Below are 22950 nucleotides of genomic sequence, written 5' to 3'. Positions count from 1 at the left end.
TGTCTTTCATTTGTCCTTCCCACTGAGACCAGATCTCATATCCACCTCTTCCGAGGATATCTACACTCACCAGGATCTCCCAGCTATTACACTGCTGCGTAAAATACTGATGCTTCAATGTAATTTATTCTCTTAATGAATATTTATCCATTCGAATGTCTGCTTTTCTCTTAAGATTATTATAGTCATCACAAGTCAAAGAGGGAGAATAGTGTTAAGAACGAATCTGCAGTTTATAGCCCTGATACTGGAATTTACAAACAGAAATTCTGAGTTATGGATAAGTAAAGATTCAGATTTTGAATCACAAGGCACACTCTCAGATCTGGGACATCTGACATTCTATCAATATTTAATCAAGGAAGAAGCAGGCAGATGACAGTAGGACCAGAATTTCAAGTTACAGGAAAATAAAGCAAGATGGAAGGAGAACTTTCAGTAAATGCTGGCCCAGTAACCAAAATATTAATGATGTTATTCATCCATATAACAAATAGTTTTGAAAATGTATATCTGTCAGTGAATTATATAAATATTATTTGCATTTTATCTTTGAGGAATCAGAGCCACAGATTTTAAAAGTAATTCACCCTGTGTCCACAGGATTTCAAATCAGATGTATACAATAAAACTCGTGTTCCCTCTCTTGTGGCAAAGTATGGATGGAAGTAAAAGAATGTAACTAGGAGACAAGAGAGAGGATAAGAGGAAGACTCTACTGAGGAAAACATGCCTAGCCCCATAATATCCTAAGTTGTCTAAAGAAAAACTTTGATTTTCAATATATTAGCCAACAATGTTTTCATATACTTTAGAGATGATGAGTTTTTCCACAATATTCTTTATTCATTTACCAGTAAAAATTTACTACGAATTCAACAATAAATCAATATTAAATGTTTTCTAGCATGAATCACTCTGCTTCCCAAGATAATCACATGCCATCCTTAAAATGCCTTTATTTTTATCAGTTTGAAAATGTGTCCTTATGTTTCTTTAAAAGGTTATTGTTTTTCAATAAATGCTGGTATTTTATGGATGAAACTATTTGATGTCTAGGATTTTCTTCAAAATAATGTGAGGGTAGAGAGGATATGTGATTGTACATTAGTTGATAATTAGTGAGTTGGGTGATACATACACAAGGGTTTATTTTGTTCCTTATTCTAAATAGTGAAGGATCCATTACCAGGTTTGGGCACGAGCTTTCTCCCCAAGGAAATCTTAAATATATTTTTCAGCACTTCTTCAACTTCTTCCTCAATCAGAGTTTTAAACTCGATCAGATCTGTATTGTCTTTATAATTGAATATTCTATAGGTGAGGGTGAAGCCCACCAAACAGTGAACCCCTTCTGGGGTCTGCAAGGAACAAAATGATGTGGTTGTAAATGCAGATGTTGGAGACGTTTGCAGGTATGTATTCATAGACTCAAAATCTTCAATTTTTCGAGGTTCAAGCGTAAAAGAGTACACTTTTTGGTGTGTCGTCTTTGGCAGGAGATCAGAATTAAGAAATTCTGTGTTTGGAATATACTGCTCTCTTCTGATTTGGTCCAGGTACCAGATTCCTTTCTCTTCTGTCAAGCGGAAAATGGAAGGCATCTGAGGCTGATCCTTCCCAGAAATTAATTCCAGAGGCTGCCACATCTGGGAGGAGCTTCCAAACCCAGCATCAGCAATGTAGTTCCTGCCATCAATGGTTACCTGCAGGAGAAGGTGAATCATGCCAGTGCTGTATTTGTTAGCTGCAGGGATGTAAACATACCCTCCTAACATTGTGGTCTGAAAACCGATTGTGGTCAGAGCCCAGTACAGAAGTTGATTGACCTGGAGACACCACCCACCCCGGTTTCTTCTTACAATGTGATCAAAAATAGTCTCTAAGCCCAACTCCATAGCTTCCCCACAATGCATGTTAAGGTTCTCAAAGGGAACAGCTCGGATCTGGTGCTCAAGAATGTCAGTTAATGTTTCCAAGTCCAGCTTGTTCCTAGAGTTCTTATAGCCAATTCTTTCAAAATATGCTTCAATGTCCATGATCCCCTAAGCAAGAAAAACAAAACATAAGAACATATCACTACTTTAGCACTTGGATTTCCTTGAGTGGCTAATTATAGGTATACTGTATTTTAAATACATAAAAACACAATGGTTATAAGTATCTGTCATAATAATTCTTTTGTTAGTATTTTTATTGCATGAATGCCTTTTACATGCATAAGTTCACTTAATAGTCTCAGTACCCTGTAAGGAAAGTGTTATTGTATCTTCTGTCTTTCAAGCATGAGGAGTTGGAAATCCAGATTAAATGAGGAGCCAAATGGTAAACAACTTGTTTGTGGTTTTCTTGGTGATGAGTAAAAAGGAGATTCCAATTGGTATCAATTATAATCAGCTTATAAACAGTTTCTGATATAAGCAGGAGAATTATACAATAGAGGATATGGTATTCATGGTACATGACCCACTTGATTTCCCATTTAGCTGTACCTAACACGAAGCTCCTCACTCAAAAAATTATATTGATTAACTCATTCATTCACTGATTCACGCAAGAAACAGTTTACAGAATACTCTTGATGTGTTTCCTATTGATCTAGTGCTTGCTTGCCCTCAAAAATCTTATATTTTAGTGGGAGTTGAGGTGACACAAATAATAAACTGAATAAATCAATAAAACATGCAGTCTGTTAGATTGTGGTAAGTGCCTGGTGAAAACAAAAAAAGGGGTTAGTGGGTGCACAGGGAGAGCACTGATTTCAAATAAGGTGGTTAAGGAAAGGCTCACTAAGACTTTAAGGATGCTAGAGAATAAGTTCTGTGGATATGTGTGAGGAGGATTGTTCCATGCAGTGGAAGAGAAAGTGCCAGGGTCCTTAGCTGGAACCTGTCTTGAGTGTTCAAGAAACATCCAGGAAGCCAGGGTGAATGAAGTACAGTCAGTGAGAAGGAGACTGAATTGAGATGAGATCTGACAAGTAACAGTGGCCTTGGAGCCAATGGTTACATTTTGGCTTTTATTCTAAACGAGATGAGAAATCAAAGTGAGATAGGATGAGAAAAGGGTTATAAGGGGAACAAGGTTTGCCTAATCAAAGTGATCTGTCTAGCTACTGTGTGGACAACAGGCTGCCCATATTGAGCTCTACGGGCAGTCAGATGAACTTTGTAGGACCAATTCAAACACAACAGCTCTAGGACCAAAGCTTGGCTGATGGATGGCATGTGACCTAAGTAGCTCAATGAAACTCTATTGAGGCATTTTTGCTGAAATCTAAGCACAAATATTCTGCTTCAAGGACAGAAGCTGGGAGGATATCAACCCAAAGTTACTTGAGAGAACCCACTGAAGAACAACACTAACAAAGAATTTACTAGTAACCTGAGCAGGGAAATATGTGACTCTTAGTAACAGCACAGAAGTTTCATGGTTTTGTTGAAGACTTTAAATACACGTTGTAGCTCAGAAGACAGTGCCCCAAGGTAAAAGCTTCAGAAGTCAGTTTTTCTTTGGCCTTCTCCTGGCCTCCTATCTCTCAGTCCCATTATTCCTCAATGCTGGCCGTACACACTAGAATCTCCTTCCCCAAGGCAGAACCTAGAAATCAGAACTCCTTTTTCTCAAAACCAGCCATAAAGCCTAAAAATATTACTCTAATTTGCCCTCTCCCTTTCTGTGTATGAATTAGCCATAAAGAAATTATCCAACCTACCTTGCTGGATCATAGATCATAAGATCCCTATACCCAAAAGGAAGGAGTACATGCTCAGAGAGGTCAAGAGGAATCTAGACAGACAGGCCTTGCTGGGTTTCCCCAGTCTATTAGCGTTAGGTTATGCCTTTTGGTTCAATCATATTTTTATATGTGCCCATACCTTGTTGCATCTAAGCATAAAAAGGACAATTTCCCTTGTGTGTTTGAGTCTTTATTCTGAAGACTCCAGAATACACACTCCAAACAAATCTGCATGCCTTCTCTTCAACTGATCTATCTTTTGTAAGCTGATTTTTCCGTAATCCTTCAGAGGGTTTCTGGCCCTCACTCATAGGAAGAAAAGCCAACAGCACAGAATTAAGTTATAATGGAAGAAAACATTGGTTTTTTGAAGCTTTAAGATGAAACACTTCAGCATCAGGCTATAGCAACAGATTTAGACCTGAAGAAAAAAAAGTTGCCAGAGCCAGCAAAAAGTTGAAAGAGAGAGTTAACATCCCAGCTGTTCTTAAATGAAGAAAAGGCTGAAAGCAGCAGGATACACCAGAAGTTGACTTCTGAGATATCAGTCTGAGAAGTTTCAAAAAGAAAAAAATAGCATTAAACATTAAAATTTCTTGGAATTTAATGAAGAGCAATTCAATACTTTAAGAAACCCTTATAGTTCTAACCAATGTTTTGGTTTTGTATTGTGTTTTTTTGGTCAAAGCTCAGTTTCCAGAAAGACGACTATAAATAATTCAATTTTAATTAAAGCCAACATAACCACAGACAAAATTTCTTTTATGCATTTGATTATACACATGCCACTTACAACATGACTGGACTTTATGTTGTATCCTAAATTTCACTCTTTCTTAAACAGTCATCTTCAGAGAAAAAAATTTACTATATAAAATTATTTTTCATACAAAATAATTCTCTTTTCTTTTTAATCTCTCTTATCACAAATGCATCTTTATATCTATAACTTTCTTTATATCTCTCTCCCCTACTTACTGGTTCCTTTTTACTTTGTTGCATAAATAACCTTTGAATTAGACAAAAATTATTTTCTTTTTAATGAGAATACATTTTTCTATTTGTCTTATATTTTCTTTTTTCATCAAAAACATGTCTTTCACAGACTTTATATACAGAATTATATATTAAGTGGAAGTTTTATTTTTAGTAACCTTAAACCTAGGAAACACGAAATCCTACACTGCATATCAGGTATCAGCACTTTATAGATGAAATCACTCTACAATGTGTAGGCATGTTTCTCCATATCTCTACTTAATTGGAAATGAGCCAAACTATTAATGAGTACCTATTCTTTAATACAAAACAAGTTTAAGATTTTAAATTTTATAAAAGTTAACCAACAAGCATTTATCACTCCCATTTATATTTATTCAGTTTATTCATTGTTAGCAGTTTACCTAGATTACTTTGAGAACTGTGACATTAGACAAAACTAGTCACATTTAAAGTTATTTCCTTGCTAACCATTTTATAGCCTGTGAATATCAGGTGTTCACCCAAGTATAAACCTTAATGTTAAACATATTTGTTTTTCCAGATAGCTCAGGATTTAGTTGTTTTTATGAAACCCATAATATTAAGCTAGTCTTATCTATTAAAAAAATTACAAGCTGGGTGCAGTGGCTCATGCCTGTCATCTCAGCACTTTGGGAGGCCGAGGTGGGCAGATCATGAGGTCAGGAGTTGGAGACCAGCCTGACCAACGTGGTGAAACCCCGTCTCTACTAAAAATACAAAAATTAGCCGGGTGTGGTGGTGCGCAGCTGTAATCCCAGCTACTCAGGAGGCTGAGGCAGGAGAATCGCTTAAACCCTGGAGGCAGAGGTTGCAGTGAGCCAAGATTACACCACTGCACTCCAGCCTGGGTGACAGAGCGAGATGCCATCACAAAAAAAAAAAAAAAAAAAAAAAAAAGGTTTTTAGATTTTAAAGATTGTTTTAAGTTAAATATACGGAGAAAACTAAATATTTATGAAAACTTGATCTTGTAAAAGGAATTCTATATGTAAGCCAGCTGGCTAAAATTTGAAAGGAATTATTTAATTTTTGTATAAATTAAACCTTAAAATAAAAAGCACACTAATGCAGGGCCAGAATCTAGGCCCTTATGTCAAAATATCAGGGTTTTGTTAGAGTACTAATATGCTCTTTTATAGAAAACTATAAAATCTCGTAAAAGATTTATAAAAATCTTACCTTGTGTTACAACTAATTAAAATTAAATAGATTTGTTTGTAAGATTTTATTAATGTTAACTTTAGCATTAATAATAAGTTATGCAATGGTAAAATTTAGATTTCTCTTGAATACCATTTTCTTTTAATATTGAGAGATAGTGAAAGATTTTTGCTTACCTTTTGAGAAAACAAAAAAAAAAAAAAAGGAAGAGGGGTTGAGGAAGAGAGACAAATTTAGTTGGCCTCATGCTGTCTTTATTAGGTCTTATTGTTTGTGAAAGTGAGTCTTCTCTCTCAAAGAGTGTAGGTTTTTACTTTTTGAAGTCTTTGAGTTATCACTTTGCTTAAATGAATGACTTATTTTACAATGACCTGTTTGGTGATTGTAATTTGTTTTTCCACCACTATATCTGTCTCTATCTAAATAACTCTAATCAAAATCTCTCCAAAGCGATTACCTTGGCTTTTAATATGTGAAACTTGTTTTAAGTTTCAAAGTGGGGACTGAAGAAAATCAAACTTTCTAAAATCCAATTCTAAATTCAGTCTTGTTGACCTCATTATCTTTTTCAATAGTAAGTCCCCTGCAGCCAAAAACAGACACATTCAGTATATTTGGCATGTTAAAATCATATAGGAAACATTGTCAAATATGAAATGGTGTTCAACTTTATTACAGCTACATTTATATTAAACCTATTACTAGTATGTTTTTCAAAATCGTGGGATATTCCTATCATTCTGATGTCTTCATATATGTTATTAGTGTTTATAATTATTATGTTAAATTGTTATATGCCACAGAAATAATCAAATTTCCTTCTCAAGTGTGTCCTTGATCATGGCTGTCCTAAGACTTCTGTCATTCACAGTTGTTCTCCTTTGATCCTTTTAAAAAGGTGGTTTGCAATTAGCTTAGGACTCTAAGGGGTGCTCTTGAATGAAGCTTTATGATAACTTTGGAGACTGTGCCACTGGTATAGAGAAAAAAAAACTCCCAGGACTCTGATGGAGACTAATATGTTCCTGAGGATTTCTGACCCAATATCTAACAGAATAGGAGTTAACTGCATGGACAGAACTAATAGAAGACTGAAATAACCTTTTCATGGGTTTTGTTGAAACACTGCTACTTTTGTTTGTTTTTCAGAGTCAAGAAAATTTTTTTCTTTTTAGATATTTACAGCTTTTAATATTTGTGTAAAGTATACTCTTGTGAGCAAAATTTGAAGCATATTTCCTTTTATCTGCCTGATTTCTCTGAAATTTGGAAACTCAGTGATTATTGCTAATTTATGGGAATATAATTATTTGCAAAAATTCAATTAGAATCTGTTTTCTTTTTTAACAGGACACAAGTGGAGACAAAAGTCAAGGATTTGACTGGAATGGCATATTTTTAAGAAATTGACAGTGACTTTATAAAGCTGATAATAGGCCTGTGGATAAAACTGGCCTCACACCTTGTCTATGCAGTTCCATTACAGGGTCCTTCACAGGTTTCTGGCCTGTAATGGGTAAAGGAAGGTCACATTCCGACAGGCCTAGGAACCCCAAGTTATTTTGGAACCTTGAGAGAGAATTCACTCAATTCGTACAGGTATCTCGTAGAAACAGATAAATCCTTAGTTGGGCTCAGGATGCTTTTAAGAGGTCTAACCTGATATTCTTTACAAAAAAGAATGTTCCAGCAAAACCATTTTTTAAAAAGGAACCTATACAGTGCATATCTATTCTTGCTGCACTTGATGCAAATAATCAGACCAAGTATAGTAACAAAACCTATTTTGCAAATAAATCAGTTCTACTATGTCTTTCATAAAATTGAAGAACTGGAAGCAGAAAAATTATACTTCAAAAACTGTAGTATATCTTATTATCTTATTATCTTCTGGCCTTGTCCATTGTTTTTTCAGTTTTTATTATTTTTTACAATTTAGACCAAATCCTGAATTTTTTCCTGGCTATAAGTCTCCAAAGTAACATTTTCAATGTTTTCTCCCATTTTTCTTACTTGAATTCACTAGAAATTAAAACTGGGGTTTTCTTAAAGTCTTGCAAAGTGAAGGTATCTGGAGAAAATAACAGTAACTTATAAACAACCTTCATGTACACCTGCTGATGCGAGGTCTTCTCAGAAAGTTCACTTGAACACCTGGTTTGAACTTCCAGAAAAATCTGGAAGATTGCCACTGTAATATGAAGATGCCTCAGAGATTGTAGAAAAGCTAGTCTATAGATAGACTACTCCAGATATTAACCTTTATTATTTTTTTCTGTTTCTATAGAGATGCCTCCTACTAGAAATCTGATTGCCTACATTATGTCTAGAGGCCTAAACCATTTGCAGTGCCACCTCCTGGAATGGGACATAGCTATTTAACTGAAATGATCTCGCCTCAAAACCAAGAGACTGCCTAAAGAAGATATGGAATGATATATTTAAATTTGCTCATTTATATTTATCCTGAATTTGTTTTTCCACTGCTGTGACTGTCTCTATCTAAATACTTCTAACCCAAATCTCTCCAAAGCTATTACCTTGGCTTTTAGTATGTGAAACTTGTTTTAAATTTCAAAGTGGAGACTGAAGAAAATCAAAATATTTTACCCTCGAATATATTTCTTTGACATATTTAAAAATGGTTGCCACTGGCCAACAAGCAGAAGTAGCATTGCAAAACTGTCTTAACTGAGGAAAATTTGCGTCTGTGGACAATGTCCATTAATGCAGCCATGCCCCCTCTCCTTTCTAAGCCTTTCCCAGGATCCAGAGAGATTGAGAGTCTGACACCTTTAAAGATCTGGATAGAAACATTTACCATCTATTGTTTATGAGAAAAGGTTCGTCTACATAACAAGGGCACCTTTGCTAGCCAAGTTTCTTCCTTCCTCTCTTTCTTAACCTGTGTTGCCAGTAAAACTAATTTACCTGTTTGTGGCCATGCTTTGAGTCTCCACTCTTTACTGTGGCCTCACAATAGTACATGAATTTCTGTAACTTATTGGAAAGTTGGGTCTTCATTCTCATGTTTCCCGAGTGTGGTGGTTAATATTGAGTGTCAACTTGATTGGACTGAAGGATGCAAAGTATTGTTCCTGGGTGTCTGTGAGGGTGTTGCCAAAGGAAATTAACATTTGAGTCAGTGGACTGGGAAAAGGAGACCCACCCTTATTCTGGGTGGGCACAATCTAATCAGCTGCCAGCACAGCCAGAATGAAAGCAGGCAGAAGAATGTGGAAAGATTAGACTGGCTTAGTCTTCCAGCCTACATCTTTCTCCTGTGCTGGATGCTTCCTGCCCTTGAACATCAAACTCCAAGTTCTTCAGCTTTTTGACTCTTGGACCTTGGACAACAGACTGAAGGCTTCACTGTTGGCTTCCCTACTTTTGAGGTTTTGGGACTCGGACTGGCTTCCTTGCTCCTCAGCTTGCAGATGGCTTACTGTGGGACTTCACCTTGTGATCATGTGACTCACTACTCCTTAATAAACTCCTCTTTATATATACATCAATCCTATTAGTTCTGGCCCTCTAAAGGGCCCTAGCTAATAGACCATGTATATACATTAAATAAATTTGTATTCCCTTTCCCTTATTAATCAATCTGTCCCATGTGAGTGATTTTTAGTGAAGCTTTAGGGGGCCAACAGCCTATGGCCCCCACATAAGGTATACATTGGCTCTGCCTGAAAATCTGATACATCTTGAAGTAGGAGAGTTTATAGGACAAAGGTGGATTCAAAGATTTTCTGATTGGCAATTGGTTGAAAGAGTTAAGCTTTGTCTGAAGACTTGCAATCAGTATGTGGCAGGACAGGCCATAGACAAAACCCCTCAGATGCAGAGTTAAAGAAGGAAGGGCTTTATTCAGTTGGGAGCTTTGGCAAGACTCCCGTCTCCAACAACTGAGCTCCCTGAGTGAGCAATTCCTGTCCCTTTTAAGGGCTCACAACTCTAAGGAGGTCCGTGTGAGAGGGTCATGATCGATTGAGCAAGCAGGGGGTAAGTGACGGGGGGCTGCATGCACCAGTAATTAGAATGGAACAAAACAGGGCAGGAATTTTCACAGTGCTTTTCTATAATCTGTAATCTATAGATAACATAACCAATTAGGTCAGGGATCAATCTTTAGCAGGTCCAGGGTATGGCACCAGGCTGTCTGCTTGTGGATTTCATTTCTGCCTTTTAGTTTTTACTTCTTTCTTTGGAGGCAGAAATTGGGCAAAAGACAATATGAGGGGTAGTCTCCTCCCTGAAGTATAATGAAATGCTTGAGTTAAAGGGGGTTGTGGGAACCATGGTTCATGCCATATAGACGAAACCTCCAGCCAGCAGCCTTAGAGAAAACAGATGGTAAATATCTCTTTTCAAATTTTTAAGGTGGCAGACTCTCATTTAATCTCTCCTCAATCAGAGCAGAGCCAGAAACAGGCAAATTTCCCCCACAAAAGATGATTTTGCAAGATCATTTCAATATATGTCAAAGAAATATAATTTGAGGATTAAATATATTGATTTCCTTCAAAGTCTGCTATTGTCATGTGATGCCAAACCAGAGTCATATTGGAATTTGGTATCTTACTCCCACAAAGAGTCCATTTTGCCAGTCTTATGATCACTATTTCAATGTTAATGCTGGTCAGTTGTGCCTGAACTCCGAAAGGGAGTGTGTATAATGAGGTGTGTCTGACCTCCCTTTCCATTATGGCCTGGAATTTAGTTTTCCAAGTTTCTCTGGGGTCGCCTAGGACAAGAGGGGATCCATTCAGTCAGTAGGAGGACTTGATTTTATTTTTGATTTATACCCCAATTTCAAAGTACACTGCAAATTACTTTCAAAGTTCTACTTACTTTGGCCAGCAACCAGGAACTAGGCTGAATGCAATCCTCTTGCTTCCAAGGTCTGTAATAAAGTGATCTCCCTTCCAAAGTCTGCAAGGGAAGTGATCTCACTGGAATTCCGTATCACCTTGACCCCAGAGTCTAGTTAGGATCACCTCAGGGATCTCTGGGAAATGTAGTTGCAGGGCCTCAGATTGCCTCTGTGAATCTCTTATGCAAATCTTTTCATTAAAAATGGTGTGGATAATTATATTATCTGATGACACCCATGCCACAGGCTAGGAGAGCTCTGCCCTTGTATTTCACCTAGTTCTTGCTCTCTGGAAGTCTGATGCCAGACTTCCCATGTGTGATATGGAAGGTGAGAGCTTGAAACAGGTCAAGGGGAAAAGCAGAACCAGTAACTTAGAAGAGGCAGAAGAGGAAGATGAAAGGTTTTAGTCACACTCTCAGATTATGGCACTCTTTCTTCATCAATTCCTATAAGGCCTCTCGTTTTCTTCTGCCCTTTTCATATCTCATCCTCACTCTCATCCACTTCTTTACCCAAAGGTACCACACAATGTGTCTGAAATAACTCGATGCATGTGGCATAAGTGTCACATGTATCATATGGCTTTGTTGCTGCTTTTTAATTTACATTAATACGAATGTAAATTTTTATTTACATTAATATAAAATATTAACATTGTATATAATGTTTTTTGACACATAACAGTTGTATATATTTATTTGGTAGAGTGTGATGTTCTGATTCATGCATACATTGTGTAAAGATCAAATCCTGGTAATTAGCATATCTGTCACCTCAAACATTTATCATCGCTTTGTCATGAGAACATTCAAAATCCTTCCTTTTTTTCTAGCTTCCATACACTTTTCTCTCCAGTCTCCAGTAACAACTCTTAACTTTCTACTACTCTAACTATTTTACTCTTAACTTCTATGAGATCAGTTATTTTAGATTCCACATATGAGTGAGATCTGTAGTTTTCATGAGGTAATTGTTGCCTTCAGCACCTACTGTTCCACTACATACCTCTGGTGTCCTGCCACATGAACTTGGGACTCTCTGTGGGAAGGCTTTCTTTTGGCCTGTGCTTGGGCAGATGAACTGCAAATTAATGCACCTGGGACCACCACTCAGCCTAGAAGACAGGAATTGGAGAGTTAATATCCTTGTTTTCTACATGCTAAGGTGTTCTACATGCTGCCTCCTGGTGTTGTCTACTGGGATTATGCTCCCTTTCTTCACAGGCAACTTGCCAACAATGCACCTTTTTATTGTTTCTCAACGTGTACTGGGTTCACTGTTTCACTCCCGCACTGGTGATTCCTTAAATCATCTTCTAAATCAAAATAAGCCACTGGAATACAAATCTTTGTCTTGGGGCCTGGTTTTTAGAGAAACCCAGCCTAAGTCTTTTTAACTTACCAGTTCCACTTGTGAAGGACATTTGATTTCCTCCTCCTCCTGGTTATTATCAACACTGATGTGATGAATACCTTTCTAGACATCCCCTGTAGATTAGCAGAGCATCACTGGGATATACGTATTAGGAAAGGGATCTGTGGAGGGACAGATCATAGATGTACTGTATTTTTCTTTTGGCACTGCCAGATTTCTTTCCTTTTGTGTAGAAGAATTCCTACTTTCCTCATATCCTGATTGACACTTGGTGTTAGTCACCTTCAAACGTTTGACAGTTTTATGTATCTAAGATGATAGCTCAGGGTTCTTTTCATTTTCACTTCTCTGATTCCCAGTGAACAGGGGTGAATAGGTTCTTCACATACCTATTGACCCTTCACATTTCCATTTGTGAGTTAAATGGCAAGGTTTTAAGAAAGAACTCCTTCTGCCAAATTAGTCAGGACACACAGGCGAAGAGAGATGGATTAAAATTCAGATCTTGCTGGAAAACCTTTGGCCAAGATGGGGATGAGACAGGGGCAGAAGAAGTAATTCCAGCATGTAGGATTGTGATCTGGACCATTTTTGATGCAGTATGGGAGAGGAATTTTCAATGGATTATGGTCATTTTTCTCCTTGATTGTTGGAAACTTGATGCCTGGAATTAAAATGTTACCATCCAGATTGGCACATGTATAATTCTGAGATTGCCTCTAATTATTGTCATTGTGACTGAAATTCTTCAGGATGTCCAGCAAGAATCCTCATGGGAAACTATGAGATGAGGAGACTTGTGACTAAGGGAGAGTTAGACCAGAGTCAAGAATCCTGGTGTCCAAGGGCAGAAACACCTGAAGCTGGGGGTTTGAGATGTCAGAGAGCTTGACAATACCCTACAGCCTCCCACACGGTGCTCATCAAGACTCAAGCCAAAATTTTACTTCATCAAAGTTTTGCATGTGGAAGAGGAGGAGAATTGGGGAATACCTGAGCTGTCACTGAGCACTTCCTCACCATACAAGCGAGAGATACAGAGATGGGCTGGATAACAACAGTGATACCATAAAGAAAAGCTCCTTCTTCACTGTGACTTATACAAGTAGAAAGCATGTTGTTTGTGTCTTCAAAGAAAAGCATTAGAGTTAGTTATGTCTAGTTAAGATTCTAACACGTGCTAACTCACTTCTGTGTCAAGATTCTAAAGTTTGATAATTGACTCTGTTTCCTTGCTAATAACAGCAACAAAACTTACACTTTTGCAGAGAAAGAAATAAATGTTCTTCCTTTCCTGATCTTCTCTGAAGAAGGGCTCTATATCCAAGCTAATTTTGTTTTGTTTTGTTTTATGCTTATTATCTATTTTAACATTTAGCATAACTTCTGGTTTTCACTTTAACAAGTAAAGTTTGGGATTATCCCTCCCATCTTCTCATCAATGAGAAAACTAAACAAACTGAAAATAAATCTTCTGAGATCCATGATAGAATTGAAGTCACAGAGCAAAGTGCTGTCCTGAAAACAGACAGATAAAGACAGATAATCGCAATTTATTCTCAATTCTAGGAACTAAAGCCCAGGTTTAGAAGACCACAGATGAAGCCAGTATTTTTAGGAACATGTAATAATTCATGAATTGTTGAGGCTCAGTGCAGACAAGCTTGAGAGTTTCAAGTTCTTGGGTGCTCAGTCTCATGGGGTCTTTACACTTTTGTGTTTTTCCTCCAGGATCCCCACCAAGTTCTCACTGCGAATGCTGGAGAATAGTCTCTTCATGCTCCTAGCAGAAGGCGGAGAAAAATAACCATTGTGATGTAAGTCCAGAACATTCTGGTCCTCCCTCCCTCAAGGGAAATTACAAGGGCTTAACTGAAGTGAGGTAAGAGAAACATTCAGCCCAACCCCTCTAGCATTCCTGTTTCACCTAAGTGGAGGGGACGGGGGAATGGATGCTGAGAAGCACTTTCGAAGGTCATATCCCAGGGCAAAGGCTCACTAGAAGATAGCGATTTCATCAAAGGACTATGGAATGTTTCTCTTTCCCCCATACATTAAAACCACTTCGACTGCAGGAGAAAATACAGAAGGCCTGGGGCCAGAACAATGCTAAGGAGCTGAGGCCAAGCGCTTTGGAGAAAAGGCGACGAGAGAAGGAGCGGTACCGTTAGAAGAAGCGAAGGAACTGCGGCAAAAGGGAATGCAGAAAAGGCCAAGGTCGAGAGGGCGAGGGCCAGGGCGGCGACCAAGCCCACTCCCGAGGTGGCCTGCAAGAAGCCGCAAGAGCCGTCGGGGCTGGTAGTCCACAAGGTGGGAGTGAGTGACCATGAGTCGGCCAGCAAGCCGCAAAGAGGAGGAAGAGGCAGGAGGTGAAGGGGAGCGTTGCGGAGCCGAAAGGGAGGAAGCCCGGACGCTGCTGAAGCCCGGGGGCGAGACCAGCGGAAGGCGCGAGAGCTGGAGGCCAACGTGAAGCGGAAGCGGAGAGACCTGCCGAACCAGGCGCGGAGAGACCTGCCGAACCAGGCAGACGGCGCAACAATCCGGAACCCCCAGCGCCTCCCATAGAAGCCTGAGGCGCAAGGAGAAGTGCTGGAGCGGTGGCGGCGGCGCATGCGGGGGCAGCGCTGGGCGGACAAGGTGAAGAAGCGGCGGCGCCAGAACCTGCGCAGGAAGAAGGCGGCCAGCGTCCCGCGCTCCCTGCACGGGGCCCGCAAGGAGCGTGCGATCCCGTCTAGGACCCGAAGAGCGCCGGCCTCGTGGGGGCGCCTGAGGACTCCTCCCTTCCCCCCACCTCAGGCCCAGCGTGTCCCTGGCCTGGGCCTTTCCCACCTGGGGCTGCCGTCTCTGTCCTGGGAGTCTCGAGGCGCCCCTCCGAGTCCTTGTGTGATGCCGGCTCCTCCCGCAACCTCTGTGGAACTCGGCTTCTCCATGTGAAAGGGACACAGTCTTGTTCATCTGAGTTGCGAGGCCTCAGATCAGGCACGCAGAAAAGAATGTTTCAGCGTCGTCCTTGAACACGGCGCAGATCCTTCAGACCCCAGGGAAAGAGTGAACCAGATCCAGCCCTCTAGTCTTCTCGGTGAGGCCTGAGAGCTTCCCAGAGGTTTGCAGACTCAGGGAAGAGGAACGTTGGTAGGGGTGGGTGGGAGGAGTTTGTGGTGAGAAAGTCACAGGCCTTCTTCCCCTGCCCGTGTTCACAGGGGCCACAGGACAGGAAGAGAATGTCTTTTGCCGATTATCCGCATTAGTCCAAAACTCACTGGAAGGGAGGACAATCCCTGGGGTGCATGGGCACCTGGCATTCGGGAGAACCTGGAGCCCATCCAGGCACCGTGTGTCCGGGACAGAACACCATGGCCTTCTCTACTCTCTTGGCTTCTGCCTGTTTGAGTCTCTTTCTTTTCTCTTTCTTAGTAGCCCGGGGAAGCATTTTACAGCTCAGAATTCAAAGGGTGGAAGGGAGCTGTACCTTTCCAGATCATGGATGTGAGTTGGGCCACATGGCCACCTCTGAACCAGTTGCTGGCTCCAATTGTGGGGCGGTGACTGACATGCCTCGCTACCCTCCTGGAGTCAGGGAGGAAAAGTTTCCTGGCAGAGGGTGGAGCTGGGTGGGGGTAGAGGGAGCTTTGCTGTTACCTAATGAGAGGGGTAGGGGTGAAGACAGACAGCAGATGTCAGATGGCTTCTGTCCCAGGTGAGTGCTTTGCTGCAGAAGTGGTCCAGTGTGGCTGGTGTTTTCTAAGTGTCTTGGAGTGAGGAAATCACACTTACTGAGCAGTTGTTCAGACATGAGGCCCCTCACTCCCTAAATATTTAATAAAATGGATAATTTTCCCATGGTACACAATTTAAAACAGACTTCGAATTGATAATGTAGCATGCTAGATGTTCTCAGAAGCCTCTCTGGTGTGGCTGAACTGAAAATGCTTGATAGATTTTTTTTAACGAATGACTGGGTTGGTGGGAAGTGAAGAGATGACTGAGCTGAGATTTTCCCAGCTTGGTGAAAGAGAACAGTCTTGAGATTTGGGAAACCTGTGGCAGCCATGGAGATGCACCTCTTGATCTTTTTTGAGAAATAACTGGCCGTTCAGCTGCAAGGAGTGTAGACTGTTGACAGTCCAGACCATTGCCTTCTGCATCTGCCTCAGCCATTGAACTAAGGACATGCACTGCGTAGGTGGCCTCCAGCCAGTGACTAAGCCCTCCTTTAATAGGCAGACTGCTCCAGGGTTCCCTGTGAGTTATTTGAGATTGTCCATTCTGCATCATGTTGTGAGGCTCTCCTGGTACCATTCTGCTTCCGGCCCTTGTCTTTCACAGGTGTTAGCCCTTGATAGCCCTTTTACACTCCTCACTTAGTCTCTGAATCTGTTTGCTGGAGGAATGAAAGTGACACAGCTTCCAACAACTTCCAAGTAAGTTCTTGGAAACAACACACACCCTGGGGTATCTACACGTCACTGTAGAACATAAAAACAGGATTCAACAATCTTACAGTCCTTAGCCAGAGAAGAAAAACAGGTGCCCTGAGAAGGAAGACAGATTGACAGCTGATTTCTCAACAGCAACAATGAAAGCTGGAAAAACGAAAACTGCTGAGGAAAGGAGAAATCTAGAATTCACTACCCCTGTAAATATTTTTCACTTTGAGTGCCAATTGTTAATTATTTTTGCTTGCTGAAAAAAATCCCTTCATGTCATCCTATCTCTTAAGAAAATGAAACTTAAGAAGGAAGATGATTTTACGAAGAAATGGTAAGCACAGACAAGGGGGATGTTTTGAATCTAAACATGCCGATTGCATGAAACTGGTCTTCATTTTGGTAGGCAGCAGCCATCAATGGCTATTTAAATTAAATAAACTTGGTCGGGCACAGTGGCTCATGCCAGTAATCTCAACACTTTGGGAGACCAAGGCAGGGAGACCAACTTGAAGTTGGGAATTTGAGACCAGCCTGGCAAACGTGGTGAAACTCGTCTCCACTAAAAATGCAAAGTTCCGCCGGGTGTGGTGCCGGCTGCCTGTAATCACAGCTACTTAGGGAGCCGAGGCAGGAGAATCACAAACCTGGGAGGCAGAGGTTGCAGTGAGCCAAGATCATACCACTGCACTCCAGCCAGAGCAAGAGAGCAAAACTCCATCTCAAATAAATTATCAATTAATAAATTGAATTAATTAAATTGAATATTCAGTTCCTGGGTTGTATTAGCCACATTTTAAGTGCCCAGTGACCCTAGTGATTAACACACTGGATAGCACAGATACAGAACATTTATATATCAAAGAAGGTTATTGGTCAATGCTGGTGTAAAACAACATTTTGTAATTTGTAGGATTACAAATCAAGGTATATCTAGAATATTGGACAATATGATACGTAAGTTATAGAAGTGGCTGGAATTGAATTATTCTCAGGTTTTCATATGTAAGGAGTAAAAATTAGAATTAAATATGCATATTCTAAGATAACCACCAAAAGAGAGAAATGGTATAAACTAAAAGGGAAACACATGGAATGAGGTGGAAACATTTCAATCCAGCAGGAGGGCAGAGAGAAAGAATAAAACCTAGGAACTAAGGTGAATGGAAGATACAAACTATGATGGAAGAATTAAATCCAAATCTATAGGCAATCAACACGAACGCAAATTGATTAAACCCAGATGAATCTTGGTGGCATGTGAATAATAATAAACCTGTACATAAAAGTGTTTTGACTCTTCAAAGAGACAAGGATTGTAATGCCCCCCCCCAAAAATTATAAAACCGAATCGCCCTGAGGTTATAAAATCTTTCTACAGCTTCCAAATAAGTCATAAACTCCAATATCACTGCTTTCAGCTGGATGATTAGATATCATTTGAGAGATTCCCTCAGTTAAAAGGAGGTCTTGCTGTTTTCTGGTTAGTGCTGCGTGAGACGCCATGAGAGCAAAGTCTCTGGCGACACTCTGTACCAGGCAGTGCAGAAAGTCCTGAACAGGAAGCAGCACAAGTGCCGGAAGTTTTTGGAGACAGTAGAGTTGCAGATCAGGTTGAAGAACTGTGACCCCTAGAAGGACAAATGCTTCTCAGGCTTAAGTCCACTCCCGACCCCAAGTTCTCCCTGTGTTCCCTGGGGGACCGACAGCACTGTGATGAGGCCAGGGCCATAGGTATCCCCGACATGAACATCGAGATGATGATGATGAAAAAACTCAATGAGAATAAACTGGTCAAAAAGCTGGCCAAGAAGTATGATGCATTTTTGGCTTCAGAGTCTCTGATCAAGCAGATCCCACGAATCCTCGGCTCAGGTCTAAATAAAGCAGGAAAGTTCCCTTCTCTGCTCACATACAACAAACCCATGGTGGCCAAAGGGGATGAGGCCACGCCCACAATCAAGTTCCATATGAAGAAAGTGTTATGTCTGGCTGTGGCTGTTGACCATGTGAAGATGACAGACGATGAGTTTGTGTAAAACATTCACCTGGCTGTCAACTTCCTGGTGTCATTGCTCAAGAAAAACTGGAAGAATGTCTGGGCCTTATATATCAAAAGCACTGTGGGCAAGCGCCAGCACCTATATTAAGGCACATTGGAATGAACTCTAATGCTACCAGGAAAAAAAAAAAAAAAGATCTTTATCAAATCCCGTCAACTAATCTTTGCGCTGTTAAATTGCAAGGCTTTGATCCCTGGGTACACCTGTCTCATCTAAAAGGGGGCACTTGACTTCTATTGAATCTTAAATATCAACCCTGGTATCTGGCACTAAATTCAAGTTAACCAAAGCCTCATCTTCAGACCTGGGAGAAGATGACCGTCAAAATAAACTGCTTTCATATGACACTGGGCCAGTTAAATCGTAACTATTGATTTAGCAATTTTTCCTTCATCTGAATTAATATACTTTGTTTTATGCCTTAATGCTAGATAATTTTGAATTGTCCAGATACCTATGAGTGTCCTTTTCCTTTCATTGTCAGAGCTAGGCAGCACTTATGTCCTTTTTGTTTAAAACATTGCTAATTCTATGCATGGCTTACAAAATTGGGTAAAACAACAAAAATTACCTTTCTCCTCTCTACCTGATGTATCTGAAACTTAAAAACCATTCAGAATCCACTGAGCCTGATATATGTTCATTGCTAATGCTCCACTGCTAAAACTGTGTAAGCACCTTCCCTCTAGGCCCAGCCACTATCACAGAAGAGATGGGAATGTGAGAATGTAAGGGCCAAGTTTGAGGGATAAAAATTATCGATGCTGCTTCTTGGTTGGTGAAAGAAAAATTAATTAAGTTAGATCCTCCAAACCAAAGGCACACAGATGCCTAAATAGCTGGCAAAATAAGGGACTTTGCTTCCTGGGTCATTGTATGACCCTTTTTTAGCCATCCCAACCATAAAGAATTTCCTACTTCTCACAAAATTAAAAGACAATTACTAGGATGATATCGAGATACCTTGTTACAAAGCCTCCTGGGTATAATGCCCCCAGTTATGAGATTTATGCAGATAGATATATACAATTTCTTTAATAAGCCACCTTAGAACAAATTACTAAAAAGGCTGCAAAAAGCATTGTGGCACAACAAGAAGTCTCAAAACTTAGCTTAAATGATTTTAACAGAATGCTTATGTTTTGTATAGCTAGTTGCTATAAGTATGTAACTAAAACCATGACAGTAGCTCAATGCATAAAATTGATAGATAAGTCAATTTTGTTACCTTGCCTTTTGACTTTTGGTTCTTGACTGTTATTTTACAACCCTCAGCATAATTCTGTAATTCTTTGCATTAGCCACACCAAAGTAGCCATTTCCTGAACTCCATTTTTTCTTATCTATATGTCTCAGTGCAGTGAATTCTATAGCCTCAGCGCATTGTATTGTAGGTTCATTTAACAAAAATGTATTATCTCTATATACTTTTATCAAGCAGATGCTAGGTACATGGTTAGTATCCAGTAAGTGCTGATTAACTGAATGCATTCGCAACCTAGTCAGAGATTAAGTGAGGCAAACAAATAAATAACACACCATGACAGACTCTGAAATGGCCAGGCATACTAGGTATAATTGGAACACAAATGAAGAAGCCATTATTTGTGTCTGGGTGACCTGAAGAAAGGTTTCACAGAAAAGGTGCATTTTAACAGATATATAAAAATGAATTCAAATTTGTTTATGCTTCTCTAGGCCTATGTTGCCTTTCTTGGGACATGAAAAGCACAAATTAGGATCGGGAATAAACATGAGCTGGGGTGACCACAGAGAGGGGTGGAAGGACTTCAGACCAGGGGTGGCTTCCAGGAGAGTGACGGGAGTAAAAATGTAAAAGTAGGTTAGGGCTTGAATTGATTACCCTTTTCAGACATCTTGGCCTGTAGAAATCCCGAGAGCTCAAATGTCACCCACTATGATGCGTTCTCAGAAGTGTCAGTCAGAATCCCGTTTTCTCTTTGCCAGGATACAAAAACTAAATGTTCGTTACAACAAGCAGTAAAAGAAACATGTTTTGAGGTCAACATTAGTTATTTTCATATCAGTTTCCTCCCTGAAGGAGAAGTCCAGCCTGTGTCTGTTTCATTTCTCACAGTGCCTAACTGAGGAGCTTGGCATATGTTTCCTTGGTATTGAACAAATGCAGGGATTGGCTTTTCACTGCAAGGGAGTGAGATTCAGTTGGAGTTGTTTTGCTGCTCCTCAGACTCACCAGCTCAACAGCCTCCCCCGTCATGGCAGCCAAGCCCATCCCTCCATTCCTGTCCATCCGTTTTCATCCATGTCCCTGTCTCCTGGAAGCTTACAGTTCCTGCACCAGAGACTGAAGCAGAGCAATCCTAATGGCTCAGTTTGACCTTTTTCCTGACTTCCTCAGTATTTGTTTATGCTGCAATCTGCAGTCTTCAGCCTGCCAGCCTGCCACACTGGTGTCTGCCACTTGACCAAACCCTCTGTTCCTGCCCTTTGAAATTTGGGGTTCATCATATTTAACAGGCACCCTGGCAGCTGCTCCTCCCATAGGAGGTCAGCACTCCCAGAGGAAGCTGACTTTGTTCACTACTCTGGGGCTGGGCTGCTAGAGGCTGGTCACCACGGAATGCAGGGACAGCCCTCATTGGCTGTTCTTTCCTAGTCTTTGCTTCTCCCATCCCTCAGGGCTGGCCAGCCACACCCTGCATGGTGGTATGGCCTGGAGTACCAGCTCAGTTTGTTTAATCTTTAACTTGTTTACAGACAGAATCTAATATGGTTTGTCTCTGTGTCCCCACCCAAATCTCATCTTGAATTGTAATCCCCATAATGCCCACGTGCTGAGGGACAGACCCCGTGGGAGGTGATTGGATCATGGGGTGGTTCCCCCACACTGTTCTCATGATAGTGAGTGAGTTCTCCTGAGATCTGATGGTTTTATAAGTGTTTGGCAGTTCCTCCTTCATGCTGTCTCTCTTTCCTACCACCATGTGAAAAAGGTACTTGCTTCTCTTTTGCCTTCTGCCATAACTGTAGCTTTCCTGAGGCCTCCCCAGCCACTCAGAACTGTGAGTCAATTGAACCTCTTCCCTTTATAAATTACCCAGTCTTGGGTATTTCTTTATAGCAGTGTGAAAATGGACTAATACAGAATTCCTTTCATGGGGATGGACTAGACTAGGTGAAAGGGCAGGAACAGTGACAATGTCCCCACCCATCGGTAGTCAGTGTGTAACTTGAGGATGCTTGGGTATAAAGGGCTCTTTCTTAATTTGCAAAATGAAGGTGTTGGCACCAAGTATGTCTACAGTTTGTTTCCCCCTCATATTTTTTATGATTCTATGAATACAACAAAGAGAGCATGTACTAGGGAAACAATGAGAAAATTCATTGTTAGGTTATCCCATTAAAAGGTTGAATTCAGTGAAGCCATTGCTTTATAACTGGTGCTTTTCAAATACATTGTTATTTCTGGTTCCCTTCCCCAAACTAATTTCCACCCCCTTCCTCTGACACCCACCCCCCGCCATCACTAAAGGCATATGCCCACTTCTTCCTTCATCTTGCAGGGCTGACTAGCTGGGTGGGAGCAGCAGGAGGCCAGGAATGGCACAGGGAGGTTGAATCTCTCTCCCAGGGCCAGTGCTGTTCATGTCCATTTCCACCTTACACTTGGCGGCTACCACCAATTCAGGAGGCTGCTTGATGTGGGTGTGGAATGGGGTAAAGTTGACCCCAGTAGCATAGCTATATGTAGGTTCCCTTCCAACAGTAAAGTATATATTTATACCTCATGCTGTCATTCAATAATAAGTTTTGAACACTACTTTTGTCCAGCACTGCGCTAACAGAGCTTGGAACGATTCATTCATTTATCCAGCAAATATTTACTGCATGCCTCCTGGATAAATGAAAAATGAGGCAGAGTCCCTGCCTACTGTGAACCTAGTTTAAACCTCCATGAGAAGGAGGGAAACTCCCATCATGCTTACAATCTGCCCAGATTTCTATTCATTCTTGAGTCATATGTGAACCTGCATATCTTTACTGAACCCTCTTGAAGACTGCCTGTGCTCATTGGGCAACATAGTTTTGACCCCAGAAGTTTTTCACACTGATTTTTCCACACACAAAAAAAATTATCTTTAGGCATTTGATCATCTCCCCAAGTTTTCATGCTTAAGAGAGATTTCAAAACCTCTGTCTCTACACAGTCTGGCCAATAATCTTCTCTGACAAATAACACAACACTACAGTATTGGTTTAGTTCATGTCTTATTTGTTGGCGAAGATAACTAAACCCCTGGA

General features: G+C 40.5%; 1 protein-coding gene and 1 pseudogene across 3 annotated transcripts; one reads left to right on the top strand and one right to left on the bottom strand.

Moving 5' to 3' along the window:
- Positions 1–823: 823 nt before the first annotated feature.
- NAT2 (N-acetyltransferase 2) lies at positions 824–10854 on the bottom strand. Of its 3 annotated transcripts, XM_077942518.1 has the most exons (3): positions 10778–10854; positions 1863–2045; positions 824–1706 (listed from the first exon to the last, which is right to left on the bottom strand). In XM_077942518.1, the coding sequence occupies exons 2-3, from the start codon at positions 2037–2039 to the stop codon at positions 1167–1169; spliced, it is 717 nt and encodes a 238-aa protein (XP_077798644.1). In that variant the 5' UTR covers positions 2040–2045; positions 10778–10854; the 3' UTR covers positions 824–1166.
- Positions 10855–15676: 4822 nt separating this feature from the next.
- Positions 15677–18753, top strand: LOC100424069 (large ribosomal subunit protein uL1 pseudogene; annotated as a pseudogene).
- The last annotated feature ends 4197 nt before the right edge of the window (positions 18754–22950 follow it).

Source organism: Macaca mulatta, chromosome 8 (assembly GCF_049350105.2).
Source record: "Macaca mulatta isolate MMU2019108-1 chromosome 8, T2T-MMU8v2.0, whole genome shotgun sequence".
Classification (NCBI taxonomy): domain Eukaryota; kingdom Metazoa; phylum Chordata; class Mammalia; order Primates; family Cercopithecidae; genus Macaca; species Macaca mulatta.
This window is presented reverse-complemented; position numbering and strand designations above follow the sequence as displayed.